At 40.6% G+C, this 20,214-nt stretch overlaps 1 protein-coding gene across 1 annotated transcript in view; it reads right to left on the reverse strand.

The window, feature by feature from the left end:
- Window positions 1-16,694, reverse strand: part of LOC139548205 (solute carrier family 12 member 9-like) — a 60,727-nt gene extending 44,033 nt beyond the window's left edge. Inside the window, exons 1-6 of the mRNA XM_071357715.1 lie at window positions 16,285-16,694; window positions 6,529-6,663; window positions 5,995-6,132; window positions 5,128-5,445; window positions 2,371-2,478; window positions 2,171-2,282 (exon numbers count right to left, since the gene is read on the reverse strand). Coding sequence (XP_071213816.1) covers window positions 2,171-2,282; window positions 2,371-2,478; window positions 5,128-5,445; window positions 5,995-6,132; window positions 6,529-6,663; window positions 16,285-16,510 — 1,037 coding nt within the window. The 5' untranslated portion in view covers window positions 16,511-16,694. The remainder of the gene's footprint in view (window positions 1-2,170; window positions 2,283-2,370; window positions 2,479-5,127; window positions 5,446-5,994; window positions 6,133-6,528; window positions 6,664-16,284) is intronic.
- Window positions 16,695-20,214: the final 3,520 nt, after the last annotated feature.

Raw genomic sequence — 20,214 nt, forward strand, 5'->3', positions numbered from 1 at the left:
ACAGGTTACTGTACTCTTCCACAGGTTACTGTACTCTTCCACAGGTTACTGTACTCTTCCACAGGTTACTGTACTCTATGTACAACTGGAGGAGCAGTCAGTGTGTTTTCACATGTACAGTAACTACTAAGACAGTTCAGTAAAAGGTTTAGATATGGTTGACACACCATCAAGTACCATAAAAGGACGTTGGAGGCAGTATCATTCATAAACCCTGTACATTTCCTCCATTCAGTCCGACTATCTAAGACCAATAAAGTCACACTCCACTGCATGCCGGGCCCTGTCCAACATCAATAAAGCAACACTAAACCAACAGCAGATAAGGACACAGCTAGATAACAACCGGACTGAACACACCGGAGAAGGAAATGCATTCTTCTTATCCTTTGTTCATATCCTGAAGTATGGATTGAAATGGACTCAATTTCCTCAGTGTAAAAATAATGTATACGTGCATGTGAGACAGGTACTGACTGGTCCTGAATGCCACTTCTCATGATCTAGATTGTGTAGAAATCAACCACCTAGGATTTCATGATCCAGTGTGTCTGATCAACTACTACATTATCCATCAACGACCACATTTACATGCGCAAAGTATTCCACATAGTAGCTCATATCCTGCTTAAGGTCTTATTCGGGATAAGCTGTTTACATGCACCTTTGATATCCCGCTCACGAGTATTCTATACCCATGAATAAAGTGAATATTCCTAATTGAAGTTCATATGGGTTAAATGGAACAGTAACAGAAATGTGGACACTGACTGTAGACCTATAACCTCTCACATGTAGAGTACTATCATATTAACTCCTGCAGAATTAACCATTTCTTGTAGTAGGCATACAATTAGATAAGAGTTACATTTGTGTCTCGGGAACAGGAGTGGAGAAATATGATTTTGGTCTTTCAGCATCTCCAGAAATTGCAAATGCACGTGTAACTTATATGTTTTACACTAACGTAAGCAGACAGTATTTCTACCACATAAAATATGCACCCAAGGCAAACTGAAGTCTTATCAGAAAGGTGTTTCATCGTTTTCTCAGCTTTTCATTTCCTTAAAACCTGGCCAAACTGATGACATTTGGACATTTTGCACAGGAATAATCTTTTCACTGTTGTGGAGTTTCCTCCACGGTCCCTAACCAAACAGAGAACTTTACCGGTGTTAACTACATTACTAATTCATTCATTCTATTGATGTAAGACATTCTGGTTAGCACTACTTTAGTCAGAAGCTGCATGTATCTAATTATAGTTGACAAATGGCCTACCAAATGCTGGAAATGATGAGCAGAAATGTATCTAGATTAGGGGTGGAAGCAGCCAAAGCCACTAGGCTATACGGTCCAGTAGGCTACGGTGTATCAGCAAAATTAATTATGGAATTGTGGTGGATGGAAATGCGCAGGTATAGCCTACTTTTTTAAATGTATTTTTTTTTAAGTGATTTGTTTGATAATCAGATGAAAACATCAACACCCATGATATGCAATACTGACCATGCGCAGACTGCAAAATTAACAGTAAACGGGATAAGATGTATACATGCCACAGTATCCCATCTAAGATCAACATTTCCCAGGTATCTTATCCGGGTTTCTCATAACCGGGATACAAGCTTTTTCGGGTTATTATAAATGGGATATGATGTTTATATGCGTCAACTCAAAAACAATACTTGAGTAGCCCGAATAAAAACGGGATATTGGTGGGCATGTAAACACCGTCAATGAGTCAGCATATTTCTCTTCCCTTTCTATCTGCCAATGTCTGATCTACTGAGGGGGAGAGGGTGAAACAGGCAGAGGGGAGGACAGGAAGGAGTATAATTGATGGCTGTATTGATTTCCAATGCATCTTTAAAGGGCCTTTTATGTCACTTTAGCACTTTGGCAACACTTGTGTTAGTGCCACATCAATACTGCACACTGGCACTGAGCTAGAGACGGGAGAGAGAGTGAGAGAAAGTGTGAGAGAGTGTCAGAGAGAGATAGAATTGTAAATGCTAGTATGTGTGTCTTTCATTGCAAATTTTTGTCGAGTTTGAGTTGGATTGGGCCCCTGTGTGTTTGTGTGTGCCTATCTCTGTATGTGAACATACGTGTTACAGGTGTGTTTATCTACAGAGATTATGCCCAAACTAGTGTGTGTGTGACTGACCGGTCACAGGAGCAGGCCACCATCAGACTGAGGAGGTTGTAGATGATGAAGGTGAAGATGACAGCTGTGATGGTTCCTCGAGGGATAGAGTAGCTAGGGTTCTTTAGGTCACCTGGGACACAGCACGACACCAGGTTAGACACAACACAGACAATCACACACTCCTGACCGACTCCTTTGATCAAAAAACGATTTATTACCTGACATGTTGGATCCGGCCATGATGCCTGTGCAACCGTTAAACATGACCGCAAACACCGTGGCAAAGGACATCATGGTTCCTGTTGTGTAGTCCACAGCATAGTCAGCTAGGGGAGAGTTAGATATAAATTCAATCAGCTTCATGTCCAAATCCTCCCCAAATTCAGATATTTAACAACAACAAAAATTGAAATGATTAACATGCATGCCTCTTGCCTTTAAGGAGGACTACAATTCAAAAAGGACAGAAATGCTTCATCTTGCCATGTCAAGTTCAGATATAGCTTGTGGTACATACAGTTGAAGTCAGAAGTTCACATACATTTAGATTGGAGTCATTAAAACTCATTTTCCAACCACTCTACAAATTTCTTTGTAGAGTGGTTGAAAAAGTCGGTTAGGACATCTACTTTGTGCATGACACAAGTAATTTTTCCAACAATTGTTTACAGACAGATTATTTAACTTATAATTAATTTTATCACATTTCCAGTGGGTCAGAAGTTTACATACACTAAATAGACTGTGCCTTTAAACAGCTTGGAAAATTCCAGAAAATTATGTCGTAAATTAACCTGAGTAAATTGGAGGTGTACCTGTGGATGTATTTCAAGGCCTACCTTCAAACTCAGTGCCTCTTTGCTTGACATCATGGGAAAAATCTAAAGAAATCAGCCAAGACCCCAGAAAAAAATATTGTAGACCTCCACAAGTCTGGTTCATCTTTGGGAGCAATTTCCAAACGCCTGAAGGTACCACGTTCATCTATACAAACCATAGCAGGCAAGTATAAACACCATGGGACCACGCAGCCGTCATACCACTCAAGAAGGAGACGCTTTCTGTCTCCTAGAGACGAACGTACTTTGGTTGCGAAAAGTGCAAATCAATCCCAGAACAACAGCAAAGGACCTTGTGAAGATGCTGGAGGAAACAGGTACAAAAGTATATATCCACAGTAAAACGAGTCCTATATCAACATAACCTGAAAGGCAGCTCAGCAAGGAAGAAGCCACTGTTCCAAAACTGCCATTAAAAAAAGCCAGACTACGGTTTGCAACTGCACATGGGGACAAAGATCATACTTTTTGGAGAAATGTCCTCTGGTCTGATGAAACAAAAATATAACTGTTTGGCCATAATGACCGTCGTTATGTTTGGAGGAAAAAGGGGGAGGCTTGCAAGCCGAAGAACACCATCCCAACCGTGAAGCACGGGGGTGGCAGCATCATGTTGTGGGGTGCTTTGCTGCAGGAGGGACTCGTGCACTTCACAAAATAGATGGCATCATCAAGAAGGAAAATTATGTGGATATATTGAAGCAACATCTCAAGTCATCAGTCAGGAAGTTAAAGCGTGGTCGCAAATGGGTCTTCCAAATGGACAATGACTCCAAGCATCCTTCCAAAGTTGTGGCAAAATGGCTTAAGTACAACAAAGTCAAGGTATTGGAGTGGCCATCGCAAAGCCCTGACCTCAATCCTATAGAAAATGTGTGGGCAGAACTGAAAAAGCTTGTGCGAGCAAGGAGGCCTACAAACCTGACTCGGTTACACCAGCTCTGTCAGGAGGAATGGGCCAAAATTCACCCAACTTATTGTGGGAAGCTTGTGGAAGGCTACCTGAAACGTTTGACCCAAGTTAAACAATTTAAAGGCCATGCTACCAAATACTAATTGAGTGTATGTAAACTTCTGACCCACTGGGAACGTGATGAAAGAAATAAAAACTGAAATAAATAATTCTCTACAATTATTCTGATATTTCACATTCTTAAAATAAAGTGGTGATCCTAACTGACCTAAGACAGGTCATTATTACTAGGATTAAATGTCAGGAATTGTGAAAAACTGAGTTTAAAGTGAGTTTAAAGGTATATGTAAACTTCCGACTTCAACTGTATGAAGCTATTGACTTTTAACCTACTTCCTTCTTATTGGAGGGAAAGCTTTACAGTGGCAAACAAAGTGTGTAAGTGTGTCAATGTGTGATTTTGTTGACAACAAGGTCTTTGAACGCGAAGGTTGATTTCCACTCTGAATATCAATCCTTCAGCTCAGTAGTCAGGTTGGTATGTTACGGTGGAAATGGGGAGCCAAAGGATATTTACGAGACCCACTAATTACAACTAAATAATCAATTACCTTTTTCACTGCCAGCAACCCTGGTAAACATTCAGTAAATCAAGAGGCTAAGGCTATAATTGGTGTGTGTGTGAGATAAACCAGTCAATTCTGCATAACTGACATGAGACGTCACTCACGTACGCTCACATCAATAATTATTTGCTATATTCATTCCTTCAAGATCCATTATGCACAAATTGCTCCACCATTTCCTGGTTGCTAAAATTCTAATAGTTAGCCTAATTTCAGTTTATGTGAGAAAACAAGCAAGTATAGTGTAGAGAATTTTGTACAAATTTAAACAGCTGTGAAATATATTTTCCATAACCAAAAATATTGTATTTTCAGCTGTTTGAAGCTGGTGTACAAAACCGAAAGTAAAAGATGCAAAACCGGAACTTAAGAACAGGAAGCATAGCGCGCACAGATCAGATCTACTGCTTTTTACACTTGCTTTCAATGAGAATGAAAGCTCTATAACACACATTACTACGTGCATTTGGTAGTGGCGCCTAAAAAGTTATATATTGCAGCCTTAAATCAAGCGAAATTCTATTTAGAATGACACATACAGTACATTAAGCACACACGTTTGTTGGTGAGTAACACACACACCCAACCCTTACTCACCATCCAGGTTGCCCAGCAGTGTGTCCAGTTTAAAGCCGGTAAAGTTGGCCATGTTGGGTGGCTGTGGCCCTGTGTTGTTGTGAACGGGCAGGGCGGCAGGCAGGAGGATGGTGCGCGGGCACACGGCGAAGAAGCTGATAAAGATGGTGGCCAGCACCAGCATGACCACCAGGAAGATGAGGAAGGAGGCCTTGGCATAGATCTCTGCCCCCACTAGACACACAAGCAGGCAGAGGAGGAGGATGCCGGTGGCATAGAGCAACGACCACCAATACCCCGCTGGCAACACCTGGAGGGAACCCGCTGGGCTCACCCCATCTGAAGTGGGAAGGGAGGGAGGGATGGTGGTAAGTAGGTTAAAAGGTGTAGAGGGTTAATGAGATGAGAAAATGAGAGTGAAGGAATGAGGGTGAAAGCTGAAACAGACCATGAAAGGTCACAAAGGGTGGGTATCTAATTCAATTTGATTTAAATGTATTCAGTTTAATTCAATGACCTTTAACATGGGCATGCAATGGATTAGTAGCCATTGTGAAATCAGATTCGTTTTAGATCAAATACAAAAATACTAGAAAAGTAGTCTGTCAATGTAAACAGAGCACAGGTTGGCATTTATTGGGATGGCTAATGTACTGGAGGCAGCTCTGCAGGGTAGTCACTAGCTGTCACAGCCAAAAAGTAATAAAATCTGATTTTAAACCGCACCACACTTCCAACATTATGCCTAACCTCAAATTAAGACGAAAAAGTACATTTTTGTTTTCATAAATTTTTACAATATATAGCCAATGTTGACTGCCGCTGGCCCATCTTGTGGGCGTTGACCTTCTAACACAGCAGGAAAAGGGCGAGAGTATGGCTGTATACCTTCTGGAAGCCCGAAAGTTGCTACTATGGCCTCAACCAGACCCAGTATAAAGAGGGCACTGCTACACACGTTAGCCAGGAAGAACATAACACCTAGACTGCCCCCAAACTCTGGCCCCAACGCACGACTTATCATGTCTGGGGGAGGAGGGAGTTAAGGCTGGGACCAACAGGATTTAAGAGTGAGTGTCAATGTGTGTGTGAGAGAGAGTGCGTGTTGGTATGTGCACACTATAGTGTAGTGAAGGCACTGAAAGAATAGGCGCAGGCACACACACACACACATCCCCCTCTCACACACTCACAATGTGTCTTACAGATAAAATGAAAGCAATACCAGCCATTCACTGGCACACACAAAAAAATACCTGGACGAATGCAATGCTACATTAATGAAATAGAAAGAACAGTGAGGTGGAGTGTGTGTAGAGTATATGGGGTGGTGTGAGAAAGGCATTCATACATCGCCTGAAATAATATGTCTATACATCTGACTATCATGTACAGCTGTGTGTGTATTGCTGAGGAGGATACAGTAGGCCCCTCCTGCGTCCAGAGCTCCATTGGTTGAGATGGCACACACAGACAGCACGGTCATACTGATGATGAAGTAGGCCACTAAGAACATGGCTATGGCCTGATACAGCCCACACTGGCCCACCACGAAACCTGACGGGAGAGAACACAAGGACCACACTATGGTTAAACACAACGAATTAAAATCATCTCAAAGTCCCTAACGGGAACTGGGTTTGGTGATTTAACAAGTGGTGGAACAACTTTCCTACAGGAAGTTGAAACTGGAATTTACAGTAATTGTCTATAAGAACGTGCAGTGGGGAATTCTCATTGGCTTTCACCTTAACTACACAGTTGAGACAGCAGTTTGACCCACCTCCCTCATACCCACTTCCCAGAGTCATGTCATTATTAACCAAAACATCATGCCAAGGCATTCAGATACGTTTGTTTAAGAAATGTTGTTGAATGTCACACACAAAATCAGTTTAGACTGACAATATTTTTTATTGATAATAGCCTATGGCAAAATACCAAACTTCTACAATGCTACTATTTCCTTGCAACATTCAACAATAGGTCAAAATGCATAACAAGTTGTCATGCTTTTAACAAAAACAGAACTCTCCCAATTCACTGGGGAGCACTCCTATTGATCCTATGCATTGTTGAAACAGAAGCACTATATTGTTCCAGATAAGGCACAATGCACTGCAGTGCTTATGTTATGTGGAATGGTATTATTGTCTCTCAAACTGGTGGCTGTTCAGCCTGTGCGTGTCTACACCACAGCAGCTGAGGTATCATGAGACAAGGGAATAAACAGAGGGGGGAGCACATCAAGGCAGGAGAGAGAACACAGACAGACCACTTTACTTACCGTGAGAACTCTGTGATAGAATGAAACACCTCTGAACAAAGAAAACAGATGAGATATTAATGAATGGGGATTGTATTTGTAAAACATATCTTCGGAATATTTGTGATTACATTAGAGATACTGTTGTCATTATTGCCATCAGATATTGGACTTCGAGCTCTGCATCATGTGAACGTGATTAATGGCTCGAGACTGAAGTTATGGTGCGAGGCAATAAAGCCATTTCTTCCAAGAGCTAGAACTATATTTTACTCCAAGTTAGTCCACTTCAAACTACTCTATTCCTCCAATAAGAAAATTGTTCTTTTACAATTTATTTCACATTTATTATCATGACTATGACCGCCATAACAGTCCATTCCCAATGTGTCCTGGGATGCACGCACTCACTACTTTTTCTCCATACCCTTGTGCTGTAACACATCAAGGGAGTTTCCAAGTGGTACAAGGGTCATTCCACCAAGTGTAACGCGGTAAAAAAAAACATTTGATTTCAACTAATTTTAAGATTGTCATAAAGAACACTTTCAAAACGTTATTCCCATCTCAAGAGGTTAAAAACAAAAAATGCCTATAGTAAGTGCCAAATAAAGTTACAGGGTTGAAGATTTCACTTTAAAATCATCCATAAATGTCATTGTGACAGGGGTAATCAAAGCATGATGTGTGCATCAGGGAGTAGCAACTGAACGCAGAATTGTTAAAATATTTCAAGCTTGTCTATCTATGTCTAACAGGGTTGACGTGTTCTGCTCAACCCGCTTGGTTTTCCACCAGAAAATTCCCAATGAGAGTAGAACCTGCTTTTACACTGTTTAAAAAGGAATAGGTTCTCCATAAAAAAATGAGAGTTCAGTTCATGTAACAGGGTTGACCTTAAAATGAGGGACAGATGTAAATTAATCATTACCGAATAAAACATACAAGTTAAATGGGTTTCCATCGCATTTTCAACTTCACTGATCTAATTTTTTATTTTTCTTTACATTATATAGTGAGTATGCCACCTCTCGAATTGACACATGTGTTCTAGCCAGGGGCATCACTGGGGACAGGGGGGACATGACCCCCCCCCCCCCACACATTCTGAATCAAACAATGAAACTGTAGATACTCAGAATTTTTTTCAGCGCAATGTTTTTATTAGTCAGTATAGCAATGCAATGTTATTGATCTGTCAGTTTCCCTAGTTAATTTCCTACTTGTTACACTGACACGGTATAAACAGCTCTACAGGCTTCACTTTCACAGTGCACAGTCAGTACACAACACTATGCTCATCATGTCTTAGCAGGATCAGATGGTGACAGGGGTCCCTGCAGGGTCAGACAGCCAGGGAAGACCAGTCTACGGAGCTCAGGTGAATTTTGCAATATATTATAACAATCAGTGAATGGATACAGAGATCCATCTTGAGTTGATGGGTAGACTACAGACTGGGATCTGGAAATAATGGTCATTTCAATTATTGAACCATTATATTATCTAAGAATAGAATAAATGTATAAATGTACACCAAGGTAATTCTTCTCATGCCCCATCTGAGCAGGATCAGATGGTGACAGAGGTCTCATCAGTGTCAGGCAACCAGGCCAGTCTGTGACTGCACTGAGGGGAACCTTTTTGCAGATGCAACACTTTATTATTTCTTGTGCAGTAAACACTGGACAAGCCAGACGCTTCAAAGATTGAACCTATTGTAAGGCAGTCTGGCAAACCTCTAAAATTGATTTCCAAAATGTATCAAGGGTTGATAGAGGGTTTTCCAGATGACAAAACATGTAAAACAAAAATGTGAGGATGACCTGGGAGACTGATGATGAATGGAAACAGATGTGTTTCAATGCTCCGTCATCTCAGACATAAATTACTGTAGTTTAAGACCATCCATAGAACGTACTATATGCCAGCGAAACTGAATATCATTCACTCAGAAATGTTATTATTCTACTGGAGGTGTAAAGCACAAAAGGGGACACATTTGCATATGTTGTGGTCTCATGAAGGCTGGCTGAATTCTGGCAAAGAGTATGTTATTTTATCTCAGCATGTCTACAGATTCTCCCTGTTTTTGTTTGCTTGGAAATGTTGATACTGGAGACTGTTATCAGAAGAAACTGTGTAACTTAGCATTTATAGCAGCTAAGAAATGCATTGCCATTAATTGGAAGGTTGGTTATCCACCCACAATGTAACAATGGATGGCAGAAATATCAATTTATGTATCACTAGATTTTATTTAATACAAGATTAAGGGTATACTGTGCAACTTTCATGAGGTCTGGATGCCTTATATGGAATATGGTACGACAAAAGGAGTCTATATGGAAAACATGCCCACTTCAAGGGAGATACCTATTTAGGCAATTTGTAGCTGCTGGAATGCTCAGTTCTGGTCCTGGGGGTCTGCCATTCTGTTGGTTGTCACTCTGGCATTGGCCTAACACATCTGGAACCAATAATGAATGTTTCACTAAGATCCTAAAGCTAAGTTGTGTTGGGGCGCTGCAGTGCGGTGGTTCCCTAGGGGCAGGATGGGGTGATCCAGCTATATTGTGTGCAAGTAAAAATAGCTCTACAGTACTAAACTCAGCAAAAAAAGAAACATCCCTTTTTCAGGACCCTGTCATTCAAAGATAATTCGTAAAAATCCAAAAGCCTCAGGCATGCTGCAAGGAGCCATGAGGACTGCAGATGTGGCCAGGGCAATAAATTGCAATGTCCGTACTGTGAGACGCCTAAGACAGCGCTACAGGGAGCCAGGACGGACAGCTGATCGTCCTCGCAGTGGCAGACCACGTGTAACAACACCTATACAGGATCAGTACATCCGAACATCACACCTGCAGGACAGGTACAGGATGGCAACAACAACTGCCTGAGTTACACCAGGAACGCACAATCCCTCCATCAGTGCTCAGACTGTCCGCAATAAGCTGAGAGAGGCTGTACTGAGGGCTTGTAGGCCTGTTGTCTGGTGAGGACCTGCCTTACATCACTGGTAACAACGTCGCCTATGGGCACAAACCCACCGTCGCTGGACCAGACAAGACACGCAAAAAGTGCTCTTCACTGACTAGTCGCGGTTTTGTCTCACCAGGGGTGATGATCGGATTTGCGTTTATCGCCGAAGGAATGAGCATTACACCGAGGCCTGTACTCTGGAGCGGGATCGATCACAGCATCATCAGACTGAGCTTGTTGTCATTGCAGGCAATCTCAACTCTCCTATTCAGCATGTAAAATGCATGTTCAATTGGATTCAGATCCGGTGATTGACTCAGCCAGTCAAGGTTTTTCCACTTTTTGGCCATGTAAAACCCCTTAGTTGCTCTAGCAGTATGTTCAGGGTCATTGTCATGTTGCATGATGAAGTGCCGTCCAATGAGTTGAGGCATTTGGTTTTATCTGAGCAGATAACATAATTCTGTAGACTTCAGAATTCATTGTTCTACTTCTGTCTGCAGTCACATTATCGATGAAGACAAGTGAGCCTGTTCCACTGGCAGCCATACAGGCCCAAGCCATAACACCCCCTCCACCATGTTCCACTGGCAGCCATACAGGCCCAAGCCATAACACCCCCTCCACCATGTTCCACTGGCAGCCATACAGGCCCAAGCCATAACACCCCCTCCACCATGTTTCACAGATGAGGTGGTATGCTTTGGATCATGGGCATGTCTTTTTTTTCTCCACACTTTCCTCTTTCCATCACTCTGGTACATGTTAGTCTTTGTCTCATCTGTCCACAATACTTTTCTCCAGAACTCTTGGGGCTCTTTAGCAAACAGTAATCTTGCTTTTCTGTTCTTCAGGCATATCAGTGGTTTGCATCTTGTAGTGTACCCTCTGTAGTCCTGCTGGTGTAGTCTTCTACGTATGGTATACTTTTACACATCTACACCTGCATCCAGGAGAGCGTTTTTGATCTGTTGGACTGTTGTCAGGGGGGTTTCTTCACCATAGAGAGTATTCTCCGGTCATCCACCACAGTGGTCTTCCTCAGTCTACTGGGTCTTTTGACATAATTGAGTTCACCGGTTGTTTTCTTCTTGTTAATGATGAACCAAACTGTTGACTTGGACATGACCAGGGTTTTTGTCTTGTTAATGATGAACCAAACTGTTGACTTGGGCTGACCAGGGTTTTTGCAATGTTCCTGATTGATTGATTTTCATTTCTGAGTCTTATGACGGCCAGCTTCCTTTGCATCGACACCGCTGTCCAATGAATTATGGTGATCACTGTATGTAGATATTCCAATTATTATAAAAAAATGTATCTGCTGTTTCCAGCTACAAAAGTCATTTACAACATTAACAATGTCTACACTGCATTTCTGATCAACTTGATCGTATTTTAATGCACAAAAAAGTGCTTTTCTTTCAAAAACAAGGACATTTCGAAGTGACCCCAAACTTTTGAACGGTAGCGTATGTGTGATTTTATTAAATGTATGTTTTCCAAACCTTTCCCCTGAGACATAAAAAAAAGATGGGAAGGAAGTTGTGTTGGGGAGAGATTTGAGTTATTGACTAGAGTGATAAGGGTTGGGCGTGCAGGTGGTTCAGGCTGGCTGGGCGGTCTGGCTGAAATTTGATATAGATGATGTCTTGATAAAGAATCAAAAATTAAGTCTGTACTTTGTAAGAGTTGTTCATTTGTTAGGCTATTGGTTAAAGGTGCAACAATATTGATTATTTAATTATCATTGATCTAGTTCAGTCTTATCAATCACTCAGTGGCAATTTAAGCATGTACATCTTGGTGGGTAAAAAATGTTTTAAACGTGAGATGAATGCCGGCAAAGCCACTACACAACACTAAACAATACATGAATTGCAATATAACGGTGACAAACAGTACCCACAAACTTTTAGGGCCTACATAAAGCTGTCCCAACAGCAGAGTCCCAACAGCAGTCCTAACACCTTACCACTGCTACACCTGGCTATCAGCGGAGCCTTGTCTGGCAGGTAAACAGTCTCATTTACTGCCTTTAAAAAATATATAGTTGATATGGCTGACTTGCTTAAACAAATGTGCTTTCTACTGACAATTGAGATGTACAAACTATGGCATAAGGGGACGACAAACGGATAAGAGGCTTTTCGTAATTTTGATTTAAGACATTAACGAGCAAGCTAGGACAGACGTAGTCAATATAACTATTTGTTCAGCACTTTTGAAATGAACAGTGACAGAATTCAGAACATGGGCCATTCTTACAGTGTTCTCCCTGTACACCAAGTCAGAACCGTAGGATAAATAAAGGGGGCATATAAGCAGACAATGAAAGCTCTTACAACATTCAATGATTACATTTATCAAAAACAGATCATAGGCTACATGTTCACCACCAAGTCAGATCTAGAGGTCGACCGATTAGGATTTTTCAACGCCGATACCGATACAGATTATTGGAGGACAAAAAAAGCCGATACCGATTAATCGGCCGATTTATAAAAAATAAAAAAAATGTTTTATATATATATATATATATATATATATCATACACACACATTTTTGTAATAATGACAATTGCAACAATACTGAATGAACAATGAACACTTTTATTTTAACTTAATATAATACATAAATACACACACAGCTCTGAAGTGACAATGATACTGAAGAGTCTGCTTAGGAGACAAATACTCTCAACTGTTTGAATAAAAATAGAGTTTAAGTTACCTGTGATGAATGTTGAAAACAAAAACTGTCATTTCTATATGCAGGAAATCTTATTTTAATAATGGGCATGGTAAGAATTGACGACCAAAGTGCGAGTCATAATTCCCATGACACCTAGCAAAATCTGAAAAGCGGTTCCTTCATTTATTCCATAGGATATTTTTAGATTCACTTAAAATAAGGTCTGTGTTTCGTGTAGGCTTACACCACCTTGCCAATTTTATAACTGTGTAGATATCCATAGGACAAGGTAACTCTGATCAATATTGGCTAAATATAAGCGAAGATCATTTTTTTTGTAGAGTGGATTTATGAAAATATGTTGACAAACGTTACCTTATCCTAGTGAGATTTACACGGGTATCAAAACGTTGAGGCGGTTTAAGCCTGCACGAAACACAGACCTTATTTGAAGTAGATCAAGACATTTTCTATGGAAGACATGAGCGGTAAAATAACGAAGGAACCCCTTTCAAGTTCAGCCGCAAGTTATTACAGGAATTATAACGCGTCGACTATTTCTCTCTAAACCATATACCTTTGACTAATCCGGAAACTATCACCTCGAAAACAAAACGTTTATTCCGTTCCGTATTTTATCTAACGGGTGGCATCCATGAGTCTAAATATTCCTGTTACATTGCACAACCTTCAATGTTATGTCACAATTACGTAAAATTCTGGCAAATTAGTTCGCAAAGAGCCAGTCGGCCCAAACTGTTGCATATACCCTGACTCTGCGTGCAATGAACGCAAGAGAAATGACACAATTTCACCTGGTTAATATTGCCTGCTAACCTGGATTTCTTTTAGCTAAATATGCAGGTTTAAAAATATATACTTGTGTATTGATTTTAAGAAAGGCATTGATGTTTATGGTTAAGTACACATTAGAGCAATGACAGTCATTGATTGATTGTTTTTTATAAGATAAGTTTAATGCTAGCTAGCAATTTACCTTAGCTTACTGCATTCGCGGCACAGGCAGGCTCCTCGTGGAGTGCAATGTAATCAGTGTTAGAGCATTGGACTAGTTAACTGTAAGGTTGCAAGATTGGATCCCCCGAGCTGACAAGGTTAAAAATCTGTCGTTCTGCCCCTGAACGAGGCAGAACGTTCCTAGGCCGTCATTGAAAATAAGAATGTGTTCTTAACTGACTTGCCTAGTTAAATAAAGATTAAATAAAGGTGTAAAAAATATATATATATATATATATATATATATATATATATATATATATATTAATAATAATAATAAAAAATAAATAAAAAACAAACAAACAAAAAAAAAAACGGAAAATCGGCGCCCAAAAATACCGATTTCCGATTGTTATGAAAACTTGAAGTCGACCTCTAGTCAGAACAGTAGGCGAAATTAAGAGGTGAAAAATAGACAAATTATTAGGGTGAGGCACATGGGCTACTAACAGCTTACTACACAACATACACTTAGTATTACTTTCTTAGCTACAGTATACATAAATCCCTGGCATATTACATCATTTATGCAGCAGCATACCAGACATTTTTGGACTCATCTTGTTGTGCTGTGCTCACTTGAACAGGAAGGTGGCACGGCGGTCCTTCTTGGGCAAACTTTGTCATCAATGTCTGGGATTCTCTGGATTTATGGTGCTTTTGAGACAACTGGGAACTCGAAGATATAAAAAGGTTGAATCATGATGACGTCAGTGATCTTCAGGTCGTTGCTCTAGAAAGAGGAAGCGTTCTGAATTTACAATTTCGAGTTAGATGAAAGTCCAAAATGTATTTTCCAAGTCGTAGCTCGTTTTTCCCCGAGTTCACAGTTGTCTTGAACTCACTAAAATCAGATTTTGCAGTTCCAAGTTAAGTTGTTTTGAGAGCGGCACAAATCATGCTTCATTGACAGCATGGCCAATGTTTAATGTTTAGCATTTTAAAACTAGGAAAAGAGAACCTTCATCTTAGACTTGGGACCACACAGCCACTCCACTGAATAGCAGGCTAATGATTGCTTGCAGTTAGCGACACTGATTCCTTCCAAACCACTCATTGTTGCGATTTCCAACTTGTTGTGTAATGTTTACGTCCAATGGCCAATGAGCACCCGATACATTTTATCTATAAATTGCTCTTCATTATTTATCTTCATATGAGAAGGATTAAAAAAGGATTTGCCAGTAGTTTGTCAACTTGATTCATGATGACTGCTAGCTAAGATTTAGAAAGTCTAGATCAGATTTAGATCAGTCCAATCAAAGCTACTGTAGATATAATGTGATTTGACGTCATTTTATCTGTGGCCAATGACCTTGAGCCTTCTTGGATAGGCACTTCTAATGTACCTGCCCTGAACGACGGGTCGCCACTGCAATCACTTCAGCATATTTAATAATGATCTCTTACCTAGATGACTGTGGGCATTTTTGCTTACTTTTTGTTGTTCTAAATAGAGATGGCTAGGAGGGCCATATTAGATTGTGTAGAAACGCAGGCAAATAGCTTCAGATGCCCCCCAAAATTGAGAGGACCCCCAAATTCCCCACCAAATGATACCCCCCCCCCACTTCTAAAACCAAAGTTGCACCCCTGATTGTACACAATGGCCTGCAGGTATCTGCCCGCTTTTGGCTAGAGCGCACATATAGCCTACATAATGAGATTATTATTGGCAAAAGAGCGAGATTATTTTGTTAAAAGACAGCCAAACATCGATGATCAGGTCACCAGAACACGACCCTCGATATTTATAGGAAAGGCGCATTAAACTCGTCACCTTGCATTTTCACCACCCCGTGCATTTCATCATAACTTTCTTCATCTGTAATCTAATCATTTCATTAATTTCACCACAAGAAGATCCACCTTGTCTAGCGTATTTTGTTTTGTCGACATTTGGAAAGTTTACCGAAAAAAATTGTTCCCATCGGGCCTGTATTTTTATTCAAGAATGTTGATTAAAATTATATTTTAAAGTCAACATTTTATTTCACATTCTGGCTTATAGAGGTCGTGAGAGTTAACTTTCCTGATTCAAACTAATTTATGCCCGATGTAGAATTCAATGGAATTCAAAGTAGGGTTTCCAGGCAACAACCGGCTCAAATTTACCAACATGGGCCTAAAGTAAAGCTATGTTGTGGACACTGTCATAAATAACGGTGGGCTATACTCACCGGACATTGTAATAAATAACCGTAGGCTATACTCACCAATTCGTAGGAAGACCACCACGCTGAACATAGACAGTAAGGTGGGTATCACCACGCCAAAGAATGTGGAGAGTTTTTTGGGACGGCTGCGGTGCGCCGACTTCAGTCTGGAAAAAGCCAGGGACTGCTCCACAGTCTCCCCAGACAGACATGTCTGATGCTCCCCCGACTGTTCATTGACGCTTGTGGAGAGACGATAGTGCAGGAGCGGTGTCCTCTCCGACATGGTGAAGCTGCTGTTGGCTACTAGAACTAGCCAGAACTTCAGAACACGCTGGCACTAATTGTATCAACTAAGCTAGTTTCTAGAGTTCACTTCCAAAACGTAGAAGCAAAAATCAGTTCGCGTGACTTTACTAAAACATGATTGTCTCAATAATGTAACCAGACGCTGGACAACATTGTCACGGGCCAATCGTTGAAGTCTGAATGCTAATCAATGTAGTGATATAGAATGCCTACCTCGACATTATAAATACATGTTCTCCTCGTGTGGCCTAACTCCACTCGAACTCAGAGAAAGCATTATCTTGTCGTGGGCCTACATTAAAAACCACACGTTTTCGTAAAAGTTGGCCGTAGCATTACCATTGTAGCCACTTTCCAACAATCCGTGAGCATTGTGAACCCAGCGACATCTAGGTCATGTAGTCATACAGCACATTTTCAAAATAAAAGTTATCAAGTAACCTCCGCCTGAGCGGAGTTCCCACGTTTGGTTTTCACGGGAAAGGGAACCTAGGTTGAAGGTATTGTATCCCTGAAAATCGGATGCACCAGGTTGTTTCCAATGCCAGAAAACCGGATGCATCCAATGCCAATGGCACTAAGGGTGATTTTAAAATTACTTAAACACACATTTATCCAAAATACAAACAATATGTTATTGAAATAAAATAACAAACTTTGAAAGTCCCAAGTATATATGCTGCAATAGCCTATGTGCCAGGTTGTTATCTGGTGTACTGTGATCTTAGGCATGCTCTCTAGGACCATGCCTCAGGACTACCTGGCCTGACGACTCCTGGCTTTCCCCTTCCCCAGTCCATCCAGTTGTGCTGCTGTTCCAGTTGTACTGTTCTGCCTGCATCTGGGGACCCCTGACCTGATTCATCGGGTGTGCTACCTTGTCCCGGACCTGCTGTTTCGGCCCCTTCTGTCTCGCTCTCTCTCTCTCTTTCCCGGACCTGCTGTCTTGACCTCTGAATACATAGCTATGAAAAGCCAACTGACATTGACTCCTGAAGTGTTGAACTGTTGCACCCTCTAAATATTTTTTTCATTATAGGTCTACACATCACATTTCTACTGTACCATTTAAACTACAGAAATTGTCAGCCCTGTACATCTGCTTGGTATTGTACTTTTAAAATTATAAAAGTTGGTGTTTTGGAATACTCAGACCCTCTACTAATGGGATCCTGTGGATGTGGGATCATGAAAATGTGTGTCATTGGGGTATTTTTTAGAGAGCTGTAAATAAGGCCTTGTGTCATTGGGGTATTTTTTAGAGAGCTGTAAATAAGGCCTTGTGTCATTGGGGTATTTTTTAGAGAGTTGTAAATAAGGCCTTGTGTCATTGGGGTATTTTTGGGGGGTCAGCGGTCACAGTAGCTTTCTGCTGAAAAATAGACACTTGCGGTAAATCTTCATGGTGTGAAACTGGATCTTATTAGTAGAGGGTCTGATGATTCTGAAATGCCGCCTTTTATGCTGACGACGTCCATAGTTTAAAATAAATGGTATAGAATCAAACATCTGTTGATCAATCGATCAAATGTATTTCATAAAGCCCTTTTTACGTCAGCAGTTGTCACAAAGTGCTTTACAGATACCGAGCCTAAACCCCCAAAGAGCAAGCAATGAAGAGCAGAAGCACAGTGGCTAGGAAAACAACCATAGGAGCAGGAACCTGTTGTTTGTGTTTTCAATAAATGCATGTTTTAGTAACTTTAAACTATATGTTTTTTCGAATTGTTATATCAGAAAAACATTCTTTAACAGTCAAGTAACCTTTTTTCAGGGGGACTTTTTATTAGAAAATTGGCCTAATGGTGCTAGTTTGTGTGATGCTGGCCTTGTTCGAGAGAGTCAAATCACCATGCATCGTGGGTAAATGCTGACTGACTGATCTACAAAGTAGTTATTTATGATGTAAGGTGATTTGTAGATCAGTCAGTCGGCAATGTCGAACAAGCCATTGTGTTCAAGTAAATGGAGAACTTTTATTTTGAAGCTATTTGGGACACGTTGATGTCGCATATTGGCGCGGATTTCACGGAGCTCAACCCGTTGACTAGGTTTATCATGTGACGCCAGTATTTTCTAGTTTGTCATCTGCTCATATGAGCCAGCCCGTCTGTCCAATCAACTCTCTCCAACTTGTCAAAGCATTTTGGTTTAAAATATTACAGTGTAACTATCTCCGTGTCTTACTTCCTTATTACTGGAAACTTTGCATCGAAACGAAAATTGACACCTGTTTACACTCAACAAGTGACATTGTTTCGTTGGAATAAATTAGCCTACAGTAATTATGTTGCTGTTGGCTAATCCTTCCATCTACAGTGGAATCGCAACCTAAAAACTGCTAAATAAATCACTGAGTCCAGCACTAATACCAAAAGTCCACACTCTTTCATTAGATTTAATCTTATATGGATGTAGTCTATAAATAGAAACCATGGGTAGGCTACATAACGTCTATATATTGAATTATGTACATAGCCTACACCGTTTAAATGGTATGCATTTAATGATTTCAATTTGTTATAACATTCCATGTAACAGGCTATATCATGCATATTGAAAATACTGCAATAATAAGAAAATCATATTTCAATATAAAATATGACACAGCCAAACATGTTTTTTCGACACTTGAATATCAATCATATAGAATACAACACACACACTCTTTCTCCCTCGCTTGACCTTTTTATTCAGTCTTTGGGCTCAACATTTTCCAACTCCATCAATAAATCCAGGTGGCAGCAAAACACTGCCGTGTAGTAAAGAGATCTAAACCAGGGTGTGCTAGTGCAGTCTTCTGGTCACCCTAGATTCCTCATCCAGTTCAGCCTTGATAAGAAGAAAGAGAGAGCGAGAGAAAGAGAGAGAGAGAGAGAGATGGCATGAATGAAGTGAGAGAGTGAGTGTGCATGTGTGTGTGTCTCTGTCGCTATGTGCGTACGTGTGTGTGCGTCTTACTGTGATGTCCAGGTTGGTGACTATGTGCAGGTAGTTTGTTAATCCATGCTCCAGTCTCTCCAAGTGAGTTTGGTCTGTGTCCTCACTCTCCAACAACACCCCCAAACCCCTCTCACGTCAGCATGCTTCTCCTGCAGCTAGGGAGGCACACACACACGCACGCACACGCACACACACACACGCACAATCGATTTGTAACTTTATGACTTTGTGTTATATTAAAATATAGATTTAAGTTTACATATTTCTGATGCCAGGATGCTATTAGAATGGTCTGAACCACTATGGCTAACCTGGATGGATCAAATAAACAGTAAAGATACAGTTGAAGTCGGAAGTTTATATATACTTAGGTTGGAGTCATTAAAACTCGTATTTCAACCACTCCACACATTTTTTGTAAACAAACTATAGTTTTGGCAAGTCGGTTAGGACATCTACTTTGTGCATGACACAAGTAATTTTTCCAACAATTGTTTACAGACAGATTATTTCACTTATAATTCACTGTATCACAATTCCAGTGGGTCAGAAGTTTACATACACTAAGTTGACTGTGCCTTTAAACAGCTTGGAAAATTCTAGAAAAAGATGTCATGCTTTAGAAGATTCTGATAGGCTAATTGACATCATTTGAGTCAATTGGAGGTGTACCTGTGGATGTATTTCAAGGCTTACCTTCAAACTCAGTGCCTCCTTGCTTGACATCATGGGAAAATC

Source organism: Salvelinus alpinus, chromosome 21 (genome assembly GCF_045679555.1).
Source record: "Salvelinus alpinus chromosome 21, SLU_Salpinus.1, whole genome shotgun sequence".
NCBI lineage: Eukaryota > Metazoa > Chordata > Actinopteri > Salmoniformes > Salmonidae > Salvelinus > Salvelinus alpinus.